Source organism: Maniola hyperantus, chromosome 16 (genome assembly GCF_902806685.2).
Source record: "Maniola hyperantus chromosome 16, iAphHyp1.2, whole genome shotgun sequence".
Lineage (NCBI taxonomy): Eukaryota > Metazoa > Arthropoda > Insecta > Lepidoptera > Nymphalidae > Maniola > Maniola hyperantus.
The window spans coordinates 13,671,243-13,689,989 of record NC_048551.1 but is presented as its reverse complement, the minus strand read 5'-3'; the positions used below and the strand labels follow the sequence as shown (position 1 = coordinate 13,689,989).

The following is an 18,747-nucleotide window of genomic DNA, read 5'->3' as shown; positions in this document are numbered from 1 at the left end:
AATAATAATAACATTTGTCACATAACTTAAACTTACATTGATCCTCTTCACTCAATTCTTCTAAATCCAAATTCCAAAGCAGCTTAAAGTTATTTTCCAAAAACTCCACCACACCAGTTCTCGTGTCACAGCTATTATCAGATAGACTGCAAGCGAAAATGACTTTTAACACATCCAATATCCCTACACATTTAACTCCATTTTCCTTTAACTTCCGTGTCAAAAACTCGCACAGACTCGCTAAGAAAACGTGCGTCAAATTTTCATGTTCATTTTTGATAAAATAAATTAATTTATCTATTATAGTGTCATTAGTATTTTCAGAATTCACAATTTCTTTGTTTTCACTTTCCTTTGCCTTTATAATAACAATTTGCGTGGCCGGTTCTAATGTCATCAATCTCAAACATTTTTGAGTACATTCCAAATATTTGCTACTTTTCAGTATATCACATAATATATCTATATATTTGGAGTCTTTTTTAAGAGCTTTTAAGACATTTTTCTCTAATATTTCATAGTTTGACTCATCTTTAATGTCATTTTTCTCTATTTCATATTTAAGTGATTTTTTGTAATTTTTCTCTGAAATTTCGCATAGATGTTGCTGAAAATCATTTTCAATTTCGAGTTTTCCCTTAAGTATTAGCAAATAGTTAAGAACTGCTAAAACAACTTCGCAGATATCATGTGACAGACATTTATACACAAATCGACATGTTTCATCTATTTTGTTGTGTATATTGAGCATTATTAAGCACAAGTATGTAGCGTTTGCTAAACATAATTCCTTTCCTGGATTTATTTTGAATTTACTACTGCTAAACAGCAAGGCATTTAAATCATTTTGGGTTTCAGCTATAAATGTCTCGTCGAGAAGCGAGTCGAACCTACAAAGAAAACTGAGTTACATGATGTAGTTCAAAATTAATAAGCTGTGTTATTAATTCTTTACATTCATTTGTCTTGACTGACAGACATACAACAAAGTAATCGTATAAGGGTTCCCTAAAAACCCTGGTATGGAACCCTATTAAAATATCCAGGTTACTCTCAAGTCGCAACATTGGTATAGATGACAAATCACGGACAAAACATAGCTCAAGTGGCCAGGTTCTTAAAAATGAGTATAATTTATTCTAAAATAAAACTTAACACCTAAGCAATAAGTCTAAATTAGACTATTTGACATAAGTTCTAACTTTTATTTTTGCTTTTATTTTTAAGTACTGTAGATGTATCGCTGAAATGCACTTGAAGTTTTCCTTAAAAAAACCTTCTTTGACTTAAAAATCTTACCTCCTTATAAGTACATTGATAATTTTGATATACTCATCAGTTATCACATAGCAGGGTACATCGCCTGAACACTGTTTCATTATCCAAACACATTGTCTGAACAGATCAGCCAAGTGATTTTGTGTTTTATCATCGATTATGAGACTTTCGGGACGAGAACTTAATAGTTTTAAAACCTGAAAAAGAAATGATGCCATTTTTGTAATTTCGACTATCTCCCTTATAAACGGGAGTTCCCGGGTTCGATTTCCGACAGGGTCAATTTTGGGAAATTATAATTTTTAAATTGTCTCTGGTCTGATCTGGTGAGAGGCCTCTCCCGTGGCTAGTTCCCCCACCCTATCGGCAAAAACGTGCCGCCAAGCGATTAGCGTTCCGGTACGATACCCCTAGAAACCGTCATATCCCTTCCAAGTTAGCCCGCTTCTATCTTAGACTGCATCATCACTTACCACAAGGTGAGATCGCAGTCAAGGGCTAACTTGTATCGGATTAAAAAACCGGCCAAGTTCGAGTCAGACTCGCGCACCGAGTGTACCGTACTGCAGTCGCATTTTTTCGACATTTCGCACGATAAATAAAAAACTATAATGCATTAAAAAAAATCTGTTTTAGAATGCACAGGTAAAGCCCTTTCATATGATACCCGACTTATTATAGTTATCTTACTCTGAAAAATAAAAATACCAGTTACTTGTTCATGAACATTGAACACGTTATTTTAATTTTTTTTTGTTGTGTAACCACAAATTCACGGTTTTCGGTTTTTTTTTAAATACCTACCAACCTACCAAATTTCATGATTCTAGGTCAACGGGAAGTACCCTATGGATTTCTTGACAGACAGACAGATAGACCGACAAGACAACAAAGTGATCCTATAAAGGTTCCGTTTTTCCTTTTAAGGTACGGAACCCTAAAAACTATAATGCTAGGCTTACCTGTAATAATATGCCGTGGCAAAAGTTTCTCTTGATGTTCTCATCACTTAACAATTGGAGCATGCTCTCTACGTGGGATATGTATCTGAAACAATCGTGTTTAAATCTTAAAGTATATCGGCCATTTTGAATTCATGATGACGTCACATATTATATGACATGATGACTGGTCGAATGGATAAAAGGTTATTTGTTTTTTCGGGCATCATCTAGCTAGTCACTAGTGATTATATTATATCACTAGCTTTTGCTCGCGACTTCGTCCGCGTGGACTACAAAATTTCAAAACCCTATTTCACCCCCTTAGGAGTTGAATTTTCAAATATCCTTTCTTAGCGGATGCCTATGTCATAATAGCTATCTGCATGCCAAATTTCAGCCCGATCCGTCCAGTAGTTTGAGCTTTGCGTTGATAGATCAGTCAGTCAGTCACCTTTTCCTTTTATATATATAAGATAAACTCACAAGTCGGGTGGCACGAGTGGCGTAATGGCGTTGGCGGCCAGGCGTCGCGTGTGCAGCGTGGCCGCGTGCGCGCACGACACCACGAGAGGCACGAACGTCGCCAACTGTGTGCAGAACACGTGCTTTAGCATAAACTGTACCCTATCTGCGGAAAAGAAGTTAGTATACCGCTCTCTTTGCTACTTAATCCCATACAAATGAGAAACGAAAATCTCAGTGGGCGCTAGCCGTTTTGAACCACCAACTAAACGAAACTATGTATTCTAATTGAATTTCAAATGGTTTTTGAAAACGTGTTTGTGATTAAATTAAATTAAATTAAATTTATTGGATATTATTACATATTAAATTACATATAAAATACAGATAAAAACAAGTAATAATTAAGTAGATCTAGGTCTAGTAGACGTATGAATGGGCAACCCCTGCACTAGTAAACACTGTATTACAGTGGGTTGCCTTCTCCATTTCTAAAAACTTGAATAAATGTTATTACAATTTGGTGCGCTAAGGTCGGACATGTTATACCGGTGTCTATTACAAGTAATAGTGGTGTGCATGTATGTGAGTGCGTGTGTTAAGGTGTGTTTGTGTGGGTGCGTGTGTGTGTATGTGTGTATGTGTATTATTTGTTGTTTATATTAGCTAGTTTGTTTCAATCATATTATTTTAATCAGAAGATCCTCAGTTTCGTTATAATTTAGAGCATTGAGATATTTTATTAATTGTAAAATCTTTTAGCATTATCTTTTTGCATATTGCATTGTATAGTTTAGGACCGAGATAATTTATGAATTTCTGAGCAAAGATTGTTTTAAGTTGAGGGATTTTGTATACTATTGTTGGTTGGACATACTATTGGTTGGTGGCTCAAAACCGTTTTGAAATATAAATCACCTTCAAATTGGATACAGTCCCTTCCAAGGAAGAAGGGTACAGTCTGGCCAGTAACAGTAAGATTGGGTACAACGACGGATGCAGGAGCTGCTCCTTGCCGTTCGCGCTTACTTCCTTTAGTTTGTCCTGGAAAAGACGACTAGAGATACAGCGTTATAATATACTAGCTTATACCTGCGACTTCGTCCGCGTGGTCTATACAAATTTCAAACCTCTATTTCACCCTTTTAGGGGATGAATTTTCAAAAATCCTTTCTTAGCGGATGCCTACGTTATAATAGCTATCTGCATGCTAAATTTCAGCCCGATCCGTCCAGTAGTTTGAGCTGTGCGTTGATAGATCAGGCAGTCAGTCAGTCAGTTCACCTTTTCCTTTTATATATTTAGATAAATACAATTTTAGCATCGAGCCCTAACAACTGACACTAGTTACATTTCTGTTGGCCCATGTTTCATACAAATTCTATTTATTTCGGGATTTGGTGACCAAAGTCAAAGTCAATAATTTATTCAAAATAGATAATAAATTACACGTTTTGATGGTCGGTTGTTGGGCATGTGCAACATGTGCCGTAATCATGTCAACTTACAATATAATACAATAAATTAGATAAGTGCGGCTAACGAAAGATGAGACTGGAATAGCGCGGCAAATTTAAAAAAATATCATAATAATTATAATAGCCCCATAATTAGTATGACAGATGGAATAACCTCAATTGGTACTTTAGAATTACTTATTTTTATTTCCGTTCTATCAAATTAGGTTATTCCAGGTCTGTCATTCTAATTTCAGAGCTGATATACTGATATTTTTAAAATTTGCCGCGCTTACATATCGACCGAACCGATAATCGACCTTCTTCTTTCTTTCTTTCAAAAAGTGCAATTTATTACCTACTAGATGATGCCCGCGACTTCGTTCGCGTGGATTTAGGTTTTTAAAAATCCTGTGGGAACTCTTTAATTTTCCGGGATCAAACGTAGCCTATGCCCTTCCCTGGGATGCAAGCTATATCTGTACCAAATTGCATCGAAATCGGTTAAACGGATGGGCCGTGAAAAGCTATCACACAGACAGACACACTTTCGCATTTATAATATTAGTATGGATTTTGAATATTTGATTATTTTGACTATGTGTACAGCAGTTCAGAACTGTTACTCACAAGCATAAAGTCGTATAGTAGCGGGTATCTGAGGAAGAATATCCGGCCCGTCATGCGGTTGCGGACGCACAGCTTCTCCGAGTCCTTGGAGCGCTGCACGCCGAATATCCGCACCATCAGCGCGCTGAACAACAGCGTTGCTGAATTGCGCTCCTGGGGAAATGTGCACCGAATTGAAAACTTCCTTTTTTAGGCTTTTTTTTAATTTGTACCAAAAAACATTTACAATAAAGAGAAAAGGAGAGTAAAAGTGGAAATGGAAGCACTTATCTCTATGAGAGATCTCTACGAGTGACCCTTGGCAGTCCGAGAGGTTGATTTTTTTTTTAGATTAGGGCGTGTTTCAAACCTTCGTAGTTTTCGTAGCGATCCGTTAGATTTCTCGGGCTATATTGGAATTGGCTTAGAAGTTATAAAACGTAATCGATCAAGAACATTATAAGAGATTGGGTTGATTTTAAGAGATTGGGTTTACTAACAGGTTAACATCCGATCTGATACCCTCTAACAAATAAACCTGAAAAAGCGGTGGAATAGTTATACTCTGTTTTGTCTTTCTCTGTCATCAGTAATTTGACATTTGAAGGAAAAAGACAAAACAGAGTATAACTATTCCACCGCTATTCCAGGTTTATTTGTTAGAGGGTTAGAGTTTAGACCGAGCCATCGAACCGACCAGACTTTTCAGATTCGATTCGATTCGATCGTAGTGCTATTACAGAATAGAATAGACGAAAAAAAGCCGGTATATTGTCTGCTACTTTTGCTACTGTTTGGGAGAAATCCATTTTCAGTACCTACCTATAAATGTTTTAGTATACTTACAATCCACGTGCCGCTCTCCATAAGTACTAAGTAATCTAACTAGTAATTTCGTCGAGTTGGGAGTTGCGATATAAAGCTCTCACGATGAAGGCAGTGACAGCGCGTCTCTTTAAATTAGGAACTTGATGCGAGACCTTACATCTCTCACTTACAGACACTACTAAGTTCCGGCGGAAATTATTGCAAAATAGTTGGTTGAGGCATTTCTCCATACAATTAATATGATACTACAAGCATTTTTGCTGCAAGTGAGAAGGTATTAAACCGCAAATTTTTAGCGAACATTTTGTGTCCGTTTGGGACAAATTGCTTCACATCTTTCCAGTTACAATCTATATATATAAAAGGAGAAGGTGACTGACTGACTGACTGACTGACTGACTGACTGACTGATCTATCAACGCACAGCTCAAACTACTGGACGGATCGGGCTGAAATTTGGCATGCAGATAGCTATTATGACGTAGGCATCCGCTAAGAAAGGATTTTTGAAAATTCAACTCCTAAGGGGGTTAAATAGGGGTTTGAAATTTTGTAGTCCACGCAGACGAAGTCGCGAGCATAAGCTAGTAAATAAATAAAAGAGTAATTTTGGTAAATAGTTAAGGTCCTCTGCTATAATTTGGGACACATTTTCAGTACCGATAAACCTGAGATTCTATGTTTTAGTATACTTACAATCCACGTTCCGCTCTCGAAGCCCAGTAGTGCCACCATAAGTCCTTCACCGACATAAGTGCCGACAATGTCGTCTAGTTGGGAGTTGCGATACAAGGCTCGCAGGATGTTGAGACAATGGCAGCGCGTCTCTTTGCGCGGGGAATTTCGCGCGAGGCGTAGTAAAGTGGTAATACACAAATCAAAACTTTTTGTATTGACTGTCACTTGCAACTCTGTCGTTACTAGGGCCTGGAAGAGAAAGTTATATTTGAAAAAATACAGAGTATATTGTATAGAACAGTGGCGTGCACAGGATTTCAAGCCAGGGTATGCATTTAGGTATAAACTTATTTTCCGGCAGGTTTTAATGAAAAATAAGCATTGATTTTTTACAACGCGGGTAAGCAGTGCGTTTATGCCTCTATGAGCTGCACGCCACTGGTATAGAAGCAGGCGTAACTTTGCCGAAGTCCATGACATACAATGAACCAAAAGCTTAATTTGCTGTAATTTGTGGCTGCTTTTCCTGCATGGGTAGCAGTGGGAGGGCAGGCGGTGCATTTCGCATGCTGCATGTTGCACCATACAGATTCAACCTGTTTCAGCGGATTACAGCAAATTAAGCTTTTGGTTCATTGTATATACAGAGTATAGTTAAGTTGGAATTTGAGTATATTTGTCGGAGTTGACTCGAAAATAAACGATATGGAAGCGATCAGTGAGAAAGACTTGCGTAGAGTCAAATCCCGCGTTCCAACTTAGTTAGCCAACATATTACACTGATGCCCCCGGCTTCGTCCGAGTGGATTTACATTTATAAAAATACCGTGGGAACTTTTTAATTTTCCGGGATAAAAGTAGCCTATGTCACTCTCCACGTCTTAAACTATACCCGTGCAAAAAATCACGTCGATCCGTTGCTCCGTTGCGAGGTGATTGAAGGACAAACCAATGTCTATAGTAGGTATATACCAATGTAAATGTTACGTTAGAGAAAGACCAAAACAGCATCGAACCTGTGTCATGAAGGGCAGGCCCGCACTGCGCCGGGTGGCACACAGCCTGGCGTTGGAGTCGCCACTTTCGATCGCCAGCATCAGCTCAGAGAGCCAGATTTTTGGCAACTCGTTGAATTCCGGATCTGGACTTCGCCATAAACTAAAAATGACCTTGATTTAGTATTTGATTAAGCTTCCTGTAGTACACGTCATGTCGAGATGGCAATCGGGGTGGGGACGCCCGATTGCCATCTCGACCTGTCGCGAAGTATATTAGAGATTTTTTAATCCTTTTAATAACTACCTATTATAAAAAAGATGATACCCACGACTTCGTCCGTGTGGATTTAGGTTTTTAAAAACACATGGGAAGTCTTTAACTTTCTGGCAGAAAAATTAGCCTATGTCATTCTCCAGGTCTTTATCCCGGATCTTTTTCATCCCGGAAGATCAAAGAGTACCCACGGGATTTTTAAAAAAGATGATACCCACGACTTCGTCCGCGTGGATTTAGGTTTTTAAAAACACATGGGAAGTCATTGACTTTCTGGCAGAAAAATTAGCCTATGTCATTCTCCAGGTCTTTATCCCGGATCTTTTTCATCCCGGAAAATCAAAGAGTTCCCACGGGATTTTTAAAAAACCTAATTCCACGCGGACCAAGTCGTGGACATCGGCTAGCAATATATATTCAACATACCTGGTCAAAAGCCTAGTAAATCCGACATAGACTTGCTCGAAAGCACCTCTGTGTTTGGTCTCGGTAAGCAGCGACGTGAACTGCTCCCCGATAACCTTCACCAGGCTGTACCTGATGTTACAACATGAACACACATGGATGCTTGTTGCAAGCTTTATGGAAAAAATAATAAGCTCTAAAGAGGAAGAAGAAAGGCGAAGAGAAAAACAAGTTAAATAGGAATTATATTATAGACAATAATGTTACTGTGTTTAGGCTGAAAGGCGGGCACACGGCGAACAGGGCGACAGAAGGGGTTTTTAGCCGGTAAGAGTCCGGCTCTACCTTCGGGTGTCCATGAGGATTTTCCCCTTCTGTATTTAAAAAAAAAAAAAAAAAAAAAAGGCTGTACCTGAGGGTGGCGGGCTCCAGTTCATCGTGCTGCACGATTTGGTTCACTGTCGTGCTGAGGATCAACGATACCTGACAAGTTTCAAATAGACACCATGAATAATTTACACGACTAAAAATGCACGTAACTTACTTGAAGTATTTTTACGTTAAAAATACTTCTATAAAGTAATGTTCTTTTTAGGATTCCGTAGTAAACAAGTTCCTTGTTTCCTTATAGTTTCGCCATGTCCGTCCGTCCTCGTTTAATCTCTGAGACTATTAGTGCTAGAAATCCGTAATTTGGCATGGGTATTAATTAATAATAATCACGCTAGAAAACTGTAATTTGGCATATAAATATTAATCACACCGACAAAGTGGTGAAATAAAATTGTGATAAATATTTTTTTAGGGTAGCTTCCCTACATGTAAAGTGGGGATGATTTTTTTTTCTCGTCTACCCCATAGTGTGAGGTTTCGTTGAATAGGTCTTTTAAAAATACTGTGGATGTGGGAACATCATTTTTCAATTTCTAGATCCGATTGTAAAATATGATGTTTTAAAGTGCTAATTTTTGTTAAAGTGTCCCCTCCCTTTATCAGCCAAATGGTAGTATATAGGAACGTCAAAAATTCATAGCAGTAGTATATAATCAAATTTAAAGGAAAACTATCATGGCTAAGTAGGGTTCACAGGTTAAGGTGAAGGTAAAGGTCTTAGAATTATAAAAGTCCAATTACAATCAGCCATTTAGCGCAATTTTACAATAAGTAGTACATTTTTTCACAGTGTCGATGAGCGATTGTCGGGTGTTTTTTTTTTGCTGTACAGAACCCTAAAAATGCAATTGTGTACCTCTTTTACAGATCTCCAGGCACAGAGTAGAACCATTTGCGCGGTGACCTCTCCTCCGTCCTCCAGACGTATGTAACTGCAAAAATAAAATGACCTAAATTTTAAACATTATCCTTAGACCACATGCGAATTCAACCTCAAGAGTACACAAATACAAGGTTTTGCATGAAAACAAAATCGTAAAATGTCGGCGGGGGACAGGGGAGAATGCTTTGTTGTGATTGGTGGACTCAAAAGTCACATAATCAAGACAATGTGCGGAAATCGGTTGAACGGATGGGCCGTGAAAGCCTAGCAGACAGACAGACAGACACACTTTCGCATTTATAATATTATTATGGATGGTACGGAACCCATCGTGCGCGAGTGCGAATCGCACTTGGCCGGTTTTATTCTATGCTTTCATACACTTACCCTCCAGCGGAATCACTCGTGGCGGACTGAGGGGTGACGTCGGGCAGGAGTCCCTCCGGCGCCGCGCTACACAATACTGCGCCCGCACATGAGCACACTTGCATGCAAGTGGTCACCAAACTCTGTATGAAACTTGATAAACTAGCCGGGGGGATTTCGCTGCAATAGAAAAAGAAATTGAAAGATTTTCACTCAAATGAACTTTTACAAATATGTTTTTAATCGCGTGAATTAATTGTGAATCTACCACTGGTTCAGAATGCGCTTGAAAGGTTTTCTATTTGCTAAAATCTTAATAAAAAAACGGTCAAGTAATTTTTTTTCAAGATTTTATTGTACTACTTTACCTGCGTGATGCCAAACTACAGCTCTCTAAAAAACTAAATCGGTAGGTAGAGGTACGGACCCCTAATAAATAAATTATTTATTAGGGGTCCGTACCTCAAAAGGAAACAAGGAACCCTTATAAGATCCCTTTGTTGACAGACAGACATAGCACAATTAAATGAAAAAATACGAAAATTGTGAATTTGTGGTTACGTCACAAAAAAGTTTTTTTTATTAACAAATAATAATTAGTTAAATTTCAAAATTAGATAACGATACCAAGTGGGGTATTATATGAAAGGGCTTTACTTGGACATTCTGAAACAAATTTTTATTTATTTTTGTGCATAATAGTTTTTGATTTATCGTACAAATATCGAAAAAATACGACTAGTACGGAATTCTCGGTGCGCGAGTCTGACTCGCACTTGGCCGGTTTTTTTTTAAATACGAATGTAGGAGCTTTTCTTATGTGGAGTTTTATAATATATTTGTGTAAAAGTATATTAAAATGATACTTACAAAGGTCCAATCGGTTCTAAGGAATGCCCAATACAATGCAGTACACCGTACATGGGCGCATTTCTAGCTCCAAACACTATACTCTGTTCACATACGACCAGTTGCTTCTGAGCTTCCTTCAGTAATGTGCTCAATAGGACGAACTTCACTCTGTTGGGTATTGTGCTAAAAAAAAGACAATTTAATTTATCTAGAACTGCAGCGCCCCCTGGCGGCCTTAAATCTTAATTATTTTAGCTCCGTGTCATATCAGGGACAAAGCATCAAGAGCGGGAGCCGCAGCAAAAATGGCTAAAACTGGTAAGCAGCGCAAGTATGCCTCTCTTATGGAGAGTGACATTTTTGTTTCGTTTGCCGTGGGGACCCTGGGGCCACGGAGTCATAGTGCAAAAAATCGACATATTTCACCACGGTTATTAGCCCCATTTGGTGACAGAAGGACCGACTCATTTTTTGCGTCAAGGATCGGCCTGACTGTCCAGCGCGGAAATGCAGTCGCAGCCAGTATTCTTGGCACGAAGTAATGAGATAAGGCTAAGGATAACTAATAAAAATAATATAGTTTGCTTTAACATCGTGAAGAAACCTCCATGCCTAAGAATTCTCCATAATGTTCTCAAAGGGGTGTAAAGTCTGCCAATCCGCACTTGGCCAGCGTAGTAGACGATGGCCAAAGCCTTCTCATTCTGAGTGGAGACCCGTGTTCAGTAGTGAGCCGGCGATGGGTTGTTCATAATGATGATAATGAATGGCAAGTCCAGCGTGCTTGTATTAGTAGAGGTGAGTGGTGGTATGATATGTCTCACCTGTCAGTTCCCTGTACTATGTTCTCGGGTAGTCTGCTCCTAAGCAGTTTAAGTTTGTACACCGCGGTCACACAGTCCGTCGGTTTGACGGACGACACTTCTGTCACAATATCCTCCAGATCCAAGCTTGTTGTGTACTTTACATCCTGAAAAAAAAAAACAGAATATGGTATTTCACACCAAGCGAGAAAAAATCTAAAATATTATTAACACGATAGTATTAGCAACAAGAAATCGAAAAATGATATATAAAAGGAAAAGGTGACTGACTGACTGAGTGACTGATCTATCAACGCTCAGCTCAAACTACTGGACGGATCGGGCTGAAATGTGGCATGCAGATAGCTATTACGACGTAGGCATCCGCTAAGAAAGGTTTTTGGAAAATTCAACCCCTAAAGGGGTGAAATAGGGGTTTGAAATTTGTTTAGTCCACGCGGACGAAGTCGCGAGCATAAGCTAGTAAATTATATAATGAATTTTATAATTTATTTTAAAGATTTCAATTCTTTTATCTGTTCTACAAATATCCAAAACGCATCCAACCGTAGCCGCCATGTTAATTCCCACTGTGACGTCACATGGATTGAAGTTGTAATGTATGTCCACTGTCGCCTACCAATCCGTGTGACGTCATGACAGCTCATGAACCTAAAAAGATGGCGGGTAGCGTTTTCGCGGTGAAATTTGAAATGCAAAATTTAAATACATTTTTATTGTAAACTAGCTTATGCCCGAGACTTCGTCCGCATGGACTACAAAATTTCAAAACCCTATTTCACCCCCTTAGGAGTTGAATTTTCAAAAATCCTTTCTTAGCGGATGCCTACATCATAATAGCTATCTGCATGCCAAATTTCAGCCCGATCCGTCCAGTAGTTTGAGCTGTGCGTTGATAGATCAGTCAGTCAGTCAGTCAGTCATTCAGTCAGTCAGTCAGTCACCTTTTCCTTTTATATATATATATAGACAAAAATCCCGTGGGAACTCTTTGATTTTCCGGAATAAAAGTAGCCTACGTCACTCTCCAGGTCTTTGTCTATACCCATGCAAAAATCACGTCAATCCGTTGCACCGTTGCGACGTGATTGAAGGACAAACCAATAAACCAACAAACAAACACTTTCGCATTTATAATAGGGTACTGATGGATCATACATTTTTTTGCAAATCTTGATTTAGTTTAGTGTAGGTAATCAATAAAATAACTATTTGATTTGTCCTTTCCCGGCATGTAAGCTAACACTGTACCAAATTTCTTCAAAATCGGTTAAACCGTCGGGCCGTGAAAAGCTAACAGACAGACAGATTTCGCATTTATCATATTTTTTTTATTTTTTATTTTTTTTATTCAGATACAAGTTAGCCCTTGACTGCAATCTCACCTGGTGGTAAGTGATGATGCAGTCTAAGATGATAGCGGGCTGACCTGGAAGGGGTATGGCGGTTTTTATTAAACCCATACCCCTTTGGTTTCTACACAGCATCGTACCGGAACGCTAAATCGCTTGGCGGCACGGCTTTGCTGGTAGGGTGGTAACTAGCCACGGCCGAAGCCTCCCACCAGACCAGACCAGAAATTTAGAAATTATAAAATTCCAAACCCCTGCCAGGAATCGAACCCAGGACCTCCCACTATTAAGACCACAGCGCTCACCACTGCGCCAGGGAGGTCGTCAAATTAGAATGTAAGTATGTATTTTTGATTACCTTCAATAATTGGTGCGGACATCGAGTGAGCAGCTCCAACGCTAGCCCCTTGTTGATCTCATAGCTATCTCCCAGATGGTACAGGAGTGTTTCCACCTGCTCTTCCGTCCATACCCTAAAATTATGTTTTTGTTGATACTTTGGAAGAACAAATTTATTTATTTACTAGCTGACCCTGCGAACTTCGTTCCGCCTAACAGTCGATTTAAATTTTTTAATTTTTTTTTAAATCCCCACGATTTAGGACTTCAGTACTTTGCAGCATCAGGATTGAGGAGTTAGGATCCGAAGTTCAATGATGTAGCCTATGCTTGGTACCTAAAATAATTTTGCATCATCCGCAGTTCCTGAAACATTATAGTTTAGGAGTGCTGTACCCTACATCATCAGGGTTGAGGAGTTGAGACTTGAAGTCTGAGAATAAAGTCGTTGCTTGATACCTACAATATGAATTCACTATGAACACTTCCTGAATCTTGATAACTCAGGCGGGCAGTAACCCTGCAGCATCAGGATTAAGGAGTTGAATCCAGAATTTTTTATGTGACCACCACGAAAACTTTTTTTGTTGATTTAAAAAAAAAATTGCAAATCGGTCCAGAAACCTCGAAAAAATCGATGTAGAAAAAAGAACCACCTACTTTTTGACAGTCGGTTAAAAACCGATTACCTTGAAATATTTACGGAACAATTTTTAAAATATCCCCTTTCTAACAAAAAAAGAATGAATGAAATCGGACTACGCGTTAATGAATGACAACTCAGTATACATTTTAACTTTCATCCCCTCTCCTACGGGAACCATGCTAAATTTCGGGATATTCCTATATTCTTCCTCATAGTATGACCTCAAATCGTACCAAGTTTCATTGGAATCCATTCAGTAGTTTCAGCGTGATGCGCGGCCGTGATACAGACAGACAGACAGACAGACAGACAGATAGACAGACAGACAGACAAAAATGAAAAAAATTACAGTTTTGTGTTCAGTATCGATTATAGAGTGCCCTCAAAAAAAATTTCAAAATATCTTCAATGTACAGAATTTGACCTGTTACAGTTTTATTATAAGTATTGATTATCTCACAGAAACAAAGGGGGGTCCACGCCTTTTTTTTTGGTTTCATACGCAACCGAGCAGGCGGGTCACCTGATGTTAAGTGATTACCGCCGCCCATGAGCAGCAGCAGAGAAACCGCCAATGCGTTGCCGGCCTTTCAGGAATTTGTTGGTCCGCTCGTTGAAAAACCCCGTTCTCCATAATGTTCTCAAAGGTGTGTGAAGTCTACCAATCCGCACATAGCCAGCGTGGTAGACTATGGCAACGCCCTTCTCCCTCTGAGGGGAGACCCGTGCTCTTTAGTGAGCCGGCGATGGGTTGATCATGATGATGATGTATTTAGAACTTCGTTACCAGTACGAAACTGTCCAGCAATATCTATTTTAGTCGTGTTGGAAATTACTGGCGTGTTAATTTGTTGCTTACCGCAAAGAGCCGATTGACGATTTTTTAATAATAAAACAATTTCCGAACATGTGTCAGTGGTCCGACCGCCGGCGAGAAAACGACTAACTGTCGGGGATTTTCTCTCTCACGAAACGCACAATATGTTTACATTCCGTGTAAACGAAAGAGATGCATATATCAAAAGTTGCTCTCTGACTGTTCACACTGCCGGCGACGACTCGCTTTACTAGTTATGTCGCTGAGCGACGAGCTTTCAAAAATCAACTCGCTCAACGATATTCGCTCGCTTGAACACGTGTAATGCGCGCGCAGATTTGCAAAGGACTGAGCGACGGCGGGCGAATGCAATAGCCCGGCGACAAAACTATCGAAACTACACACTCGCTTCCCGCTGATCGCTAACTCGTTAAGTTTCTAGTTCTACTCCTTTCTCGTTCATCGTCGGCGGTCGGACCACTGCCTGTGGGAGAAAGTATGTATTTCGTGTTTTTCAAATAAAGTTTACCTGTTATATCCATCCAATTGTACGTTTTCCAGCCAAACCAGAGTTTGCAGTGCAACATAGCGTCTGCTATAATTGGCTCCTTTAACTAAACTCTCAAAACATAAGGCCGTAAAATCCTCGACGAATCTCAAGTAATATTGATCCTTATCAGGTTGAGTATTGGCACCATTTTCCCGAAGAAGAACTTTGTAACTGTTCTCTAAACGTCTTATAAACTGCAATTAAAAATAGTTAGAGTTCCCATTGTCAAGAAGAAAAAAAAAAAAAAAAAAAAAAAAAATCTCACGTACAAATACATCTTAACAAACAAAAAGTTGCCACGGTGATAAGGACAAAAATAATCATTTTGTCACGTTCTAATAAGAGCTTAATGCATTTAGCTATCTCGCTTTAACAGTAAGAGTCACATTAGGGCTACTTTGACAGGTATTTATTGTTAGGGCTTTAACCACTAGGTCACAGTTCATCTCTTGTACAGTATGTGGTATAATAATATTGTAAATTGATCTCTTGAAAAGAGCAACCGCCGAGTTTCTTTCTGGTTATTCTCGGTAGGAACGTCATTCCGAATCAGTGGTAAATTAAACAAGCTGACGGTTCAAAAGCACTTGTAAAAGTTTCATCACGATCAAGTCATTAGCGGCTCACTACAGAGGACGGGTCTCCTCTCAGCGTGAGAGGGGTTTGGCCATTGTCTACCCCGCTGGCCATGTGCGGATTGGTAGACTTCACACACCTTTGAGAACATTATGGAGAACTCTCAGGTATGCAGGTTTCCTCACGATGTTTTCCTTCACCGTTAAAGCAAGTGATATTTAATTAATTAAAACGCACATAACTCCGAAAAGTTAGTAAAAGTTTACTTGAATAAAAGTCTATTATATACTATTCAGTGTCGAAATTTCTTTACCTTTTTCATAGAGGAGAGCACAAGTTGTCGGAAGTGCGGAGTTTGCGCGTTGATATTGTACTTTATGAACCACAGCATAAAGTCCAGTTCTCCTCGAGCGAATATCTCTGTCGACTTCGGCGACTCTACTATCAGAGATATGGATAAGATTCGGTTCTGAAAATTATAGTGCCAACATTTTTAACACAAAAGCGTTTAATTTCTTGTCTTATTTTTGGGGGATAATTTTATTTGTAATTAATTAGCTTATGCTCGCGACTTCGTACGCGTGGACTACACAAATTTCAAACCCCTATTTTACCCCCTTAGGGGTTGAATTTTAAGAATTCCTTTTTTAGCGGATGCCTACGTCATAATAGCTATCTGCATGCCAAATTTCAGCCCGATCCGTCCAGTAGTTTGAGCTTTACGTTGATAGATGAGTCAGTCAGTCAGTCACCTTTTCCTTTTATATTTTTAGATATCCGCCATTTAAATTTGCCATGACGTCCCATATATGTAGGTAACATACCAACGTGAGTAAAACAGAGTAGAACAAAGTCTACACTTTTAGTTTCGGGTTCGACTGAGGCGGGTTCCTCTTACTTTTCGAAGTCGTGTGCGTTTGGGCAGTCACGTTGCGAGTACGGGTAATTTTTTCGACATTTTGCACGATAAATCAAAAACTATTATACACAAAAATAAATAAAAATCTGTTTTAGAATGTACAGGTGAAGCCCTTTCATATGTTTACCCCACTTGGTATAGTTATCTACTTTGAAAATTGAAAATATGGTAATTATTTGTTCATGAACACATTTTTTTGTGATGTTACCACAAATTTGCTTTTTTTCTCTAGAGATACGGAAACCTAAGAATGGAAATAATCCAAATACCTCTTGCCGCGAGTCGACGGCGGCCATTTTCAAGACGTCATAGCTAATGGTATCCTTCCACATGTCTACACAGCTGTGCCCGGAGTCGGCGGCCAGTTGCCTCAGTTCCCCCGCCTGGCGCGCGACGCTCAACAGCATCAACACGCATTTCATGTCAGGGTATATGTCGTATGGGGGTTTTGAGCACACATCTTTGACATACGATAAGCTAGAAACAAATCGTTTACTCCAATTTCAAGTCTTTGGTTCGGTCCAGGGACAAATGTAACGAAATAAAATTTGAAGCGATTTTCACAATTTTTTTTCTTTACAAAGGTTGTTCTGTCAGGTTGGTACCATATAAGTTTAGTGAAGATTTGATGAATAGTTTCGGAAATAGAGGACGGAATTCCTCAATGGGCAACAGCAAACCGATTGCGATCACTATAATAGCTTAGTGAAAACTAGACTCTTAACCATCAGTACCTCAGTACCCTTATCATAAATGCGAAAGTGTGGTTGTTTGTTGGTTTGTCCTTCAATCACGTCGCAACGGTGCAACGGATTGACGTGATTTTTTGCATGGGTATAGATAAAGACCTGTAGGGCGATTGTCTAAAACCTGCATCAATCATTATTACAATCTCAATTATTCTGATTGGCTGAATTTGTGCGATTCTTGTTGCAACAATGCATTGTAGCTAATAGTGAGCGAGCATCAACTAATCAGCTGCGCGATTGCGGGAGAATGACAGCTACAATGTCACGATCGCAATCATCTCTGATTGGTTAACGCTCGCTCACTATTGGCTACAATGCATTGGTGCAACAAGAATCGCACAAATTCAGCCAATCAGAATAATTGAGATTGTAATAATGATTGATGCAGGTTTTAGACAATCGCCCTACTACTGGTCTTTATCTATACCCATGCAAAAAATCACGTCAATCCGTTGCACCGTTGCGACGTGATTGAAGGACAAACCAACAAACAAACACACTTTCGCATTTATAATAAGGGTACTGAGGTACTGATGGTTAAGAGTCTAGTTTTCACTAAGCTATTATAGTGATCGCAATCGGTTTGCTGTTGCCCATTGAGGAATTCCGTCCTCTATTTCCGAAACTATTCATCAAATCTTCACTAAACTTATATGGTACCAACCTGACAGTACAACCTAAGTAAAGGTTATGTTTTAGACAATCGCCCTACAAAGGTAATTGCTATCGTGACATTGTAGCTGTCACTCTCCCGCAATCGCGCAGCAGATCTATCTATCTCAGATTACCCACATATAATCCATGACGCCGTGGTCCAGCCTGACAGCATAAGAGAGCAGTTTCTCTAGGATGTTGAGTTCAGAGGAGTGAAGTTGCCGCTTCGCAACGTGCTCTACTATTGGTTGGATCCAGTGCGTGACTGTGACGTCACTGCGAGCGCGACGCACGTGCTTATCTAATAAAGCCCGTAGGGCAGTAATGGCCTGAAAGTTACAAGTTGTCACATTGAGTTTATTGTGGGCTTCTCACACCAGGGCGCGTTTGGAACCCTCGTAGCTTTAAGTTTACCTAATTGATTATCACAATTACATCATTCATCATCTCGTAGACAGAGTACGGGTCTCCTCTCAGAGTAAGAAGGGTTTTGACCACGGAACAGAAAAAACAGTGGAAGTGCTAAGTAGGCGTGGCACGCGTGCCACAATTAAGCGTAGTTACGTAAAACTGATCCCAGTCGCGTTCTAACATCGCGTGGAGTTGGTAGTCTCGCGACAAATTCATATTGCCCTAGCAATGTCACTGTTCCGTTTTGGAGTGTAAAAATGATAGTAGGAGAAAAAATCTTAAAAATGGAGGTGTTTCGTATCATCGGTAAGTACGAATTTCATTGTTTTCTATAAAATCTTAATTTATTTCAATTTACTAATATTTAATAGAACGGTTAGTCAAAATCAACCTTAACCAATTAAGATAAAGTTTATTTTGGATTGATTCTATTCCGAAAGTACTTCGCTCCGTGTTCGCTACTCAAGTAGTGATGTGGCCAAG

At 39.3% G+C, this 18,747-nt stretch overlaps 1 protein-coding gene across 3 annotated transcripts in view; it reads right to left on the bottom strand.

Annotated features, from left to right (window-relative positions):
• The window catches only part of THADA (Thyroid adenoma-associated protein homolog), a 33,646-nt gene that overhangs the window by 1,846 nt on the left and 13,053 nt on the right, over positions 1–18,747 (bottom strand). For 2 of the 3 annotated variants that reach the window (XM_069503853.1, XM_069503856.1), the window contains exons 8-26: positions 17,992–18,182; positions 16,720–16,927; positions 15,845–16,000; positions 14,935–15,149; positions 12,962–13,076; positions 11,252–11,397; positions 10,446–10,610; positions 9,597–9,755; positions 9,183–9,258; positions 8,346–8,416; positions 7,955–8,065; positions 7,273–7,414; positions 6,275–6,505; positions 4,772–4,924; positions 3,603–3,728; positions 2,706–2,809; positions 2,241–2,325; positions 1,300–1,475; positions 37–890 (exon numbers count right to left, since the gene is read on the bottom strand). In XM_069503853.1, the coding sequence (XP_069359954.1) occupies positions 37–890; positions 1,300–1,475; positions 2,241–2,325; positions 2,706–2,809; positions 3,603–3,728; positions 4,772–4,924; positions 6,275–6,505; positions 7,273–7,414; positions 7,955–8,065; positions 8,346–8,416; positions 9,183–9,258; positions 9,597–9,755; positions 10,446–10,610; positions 11,252–11,397; positions 12,962–13,076; positions 14,935–15,149; positions 15,845–16,000; positions 16,720–16,927; positions 17,992–18,182 (3,484 nt within the window). The remainder of the gene's footprint in view (positions 1–36; positions 891–1,299; positions 1,476–2,240; positions 2,326–2,705; positions 2,810–3,602; positions 3,729–4,771; positions 4,925–6,274; positions 6,506–7,272; positions 7,415–7,954; positions 8,066–8,345; positions 8,417–9,182; positions 9,259–9,596; positions 9,756–10,445; positions 10,611–11,251; positions 11,398–12,961; positions 13,077–14,934; positions 15,150–15,844; positions 16,001–16,719; positions 16,928–17,991; positions 18,183–18,747) is intronic. The other variant, XM_069503855.1, reaches the window with a different exon arrangement.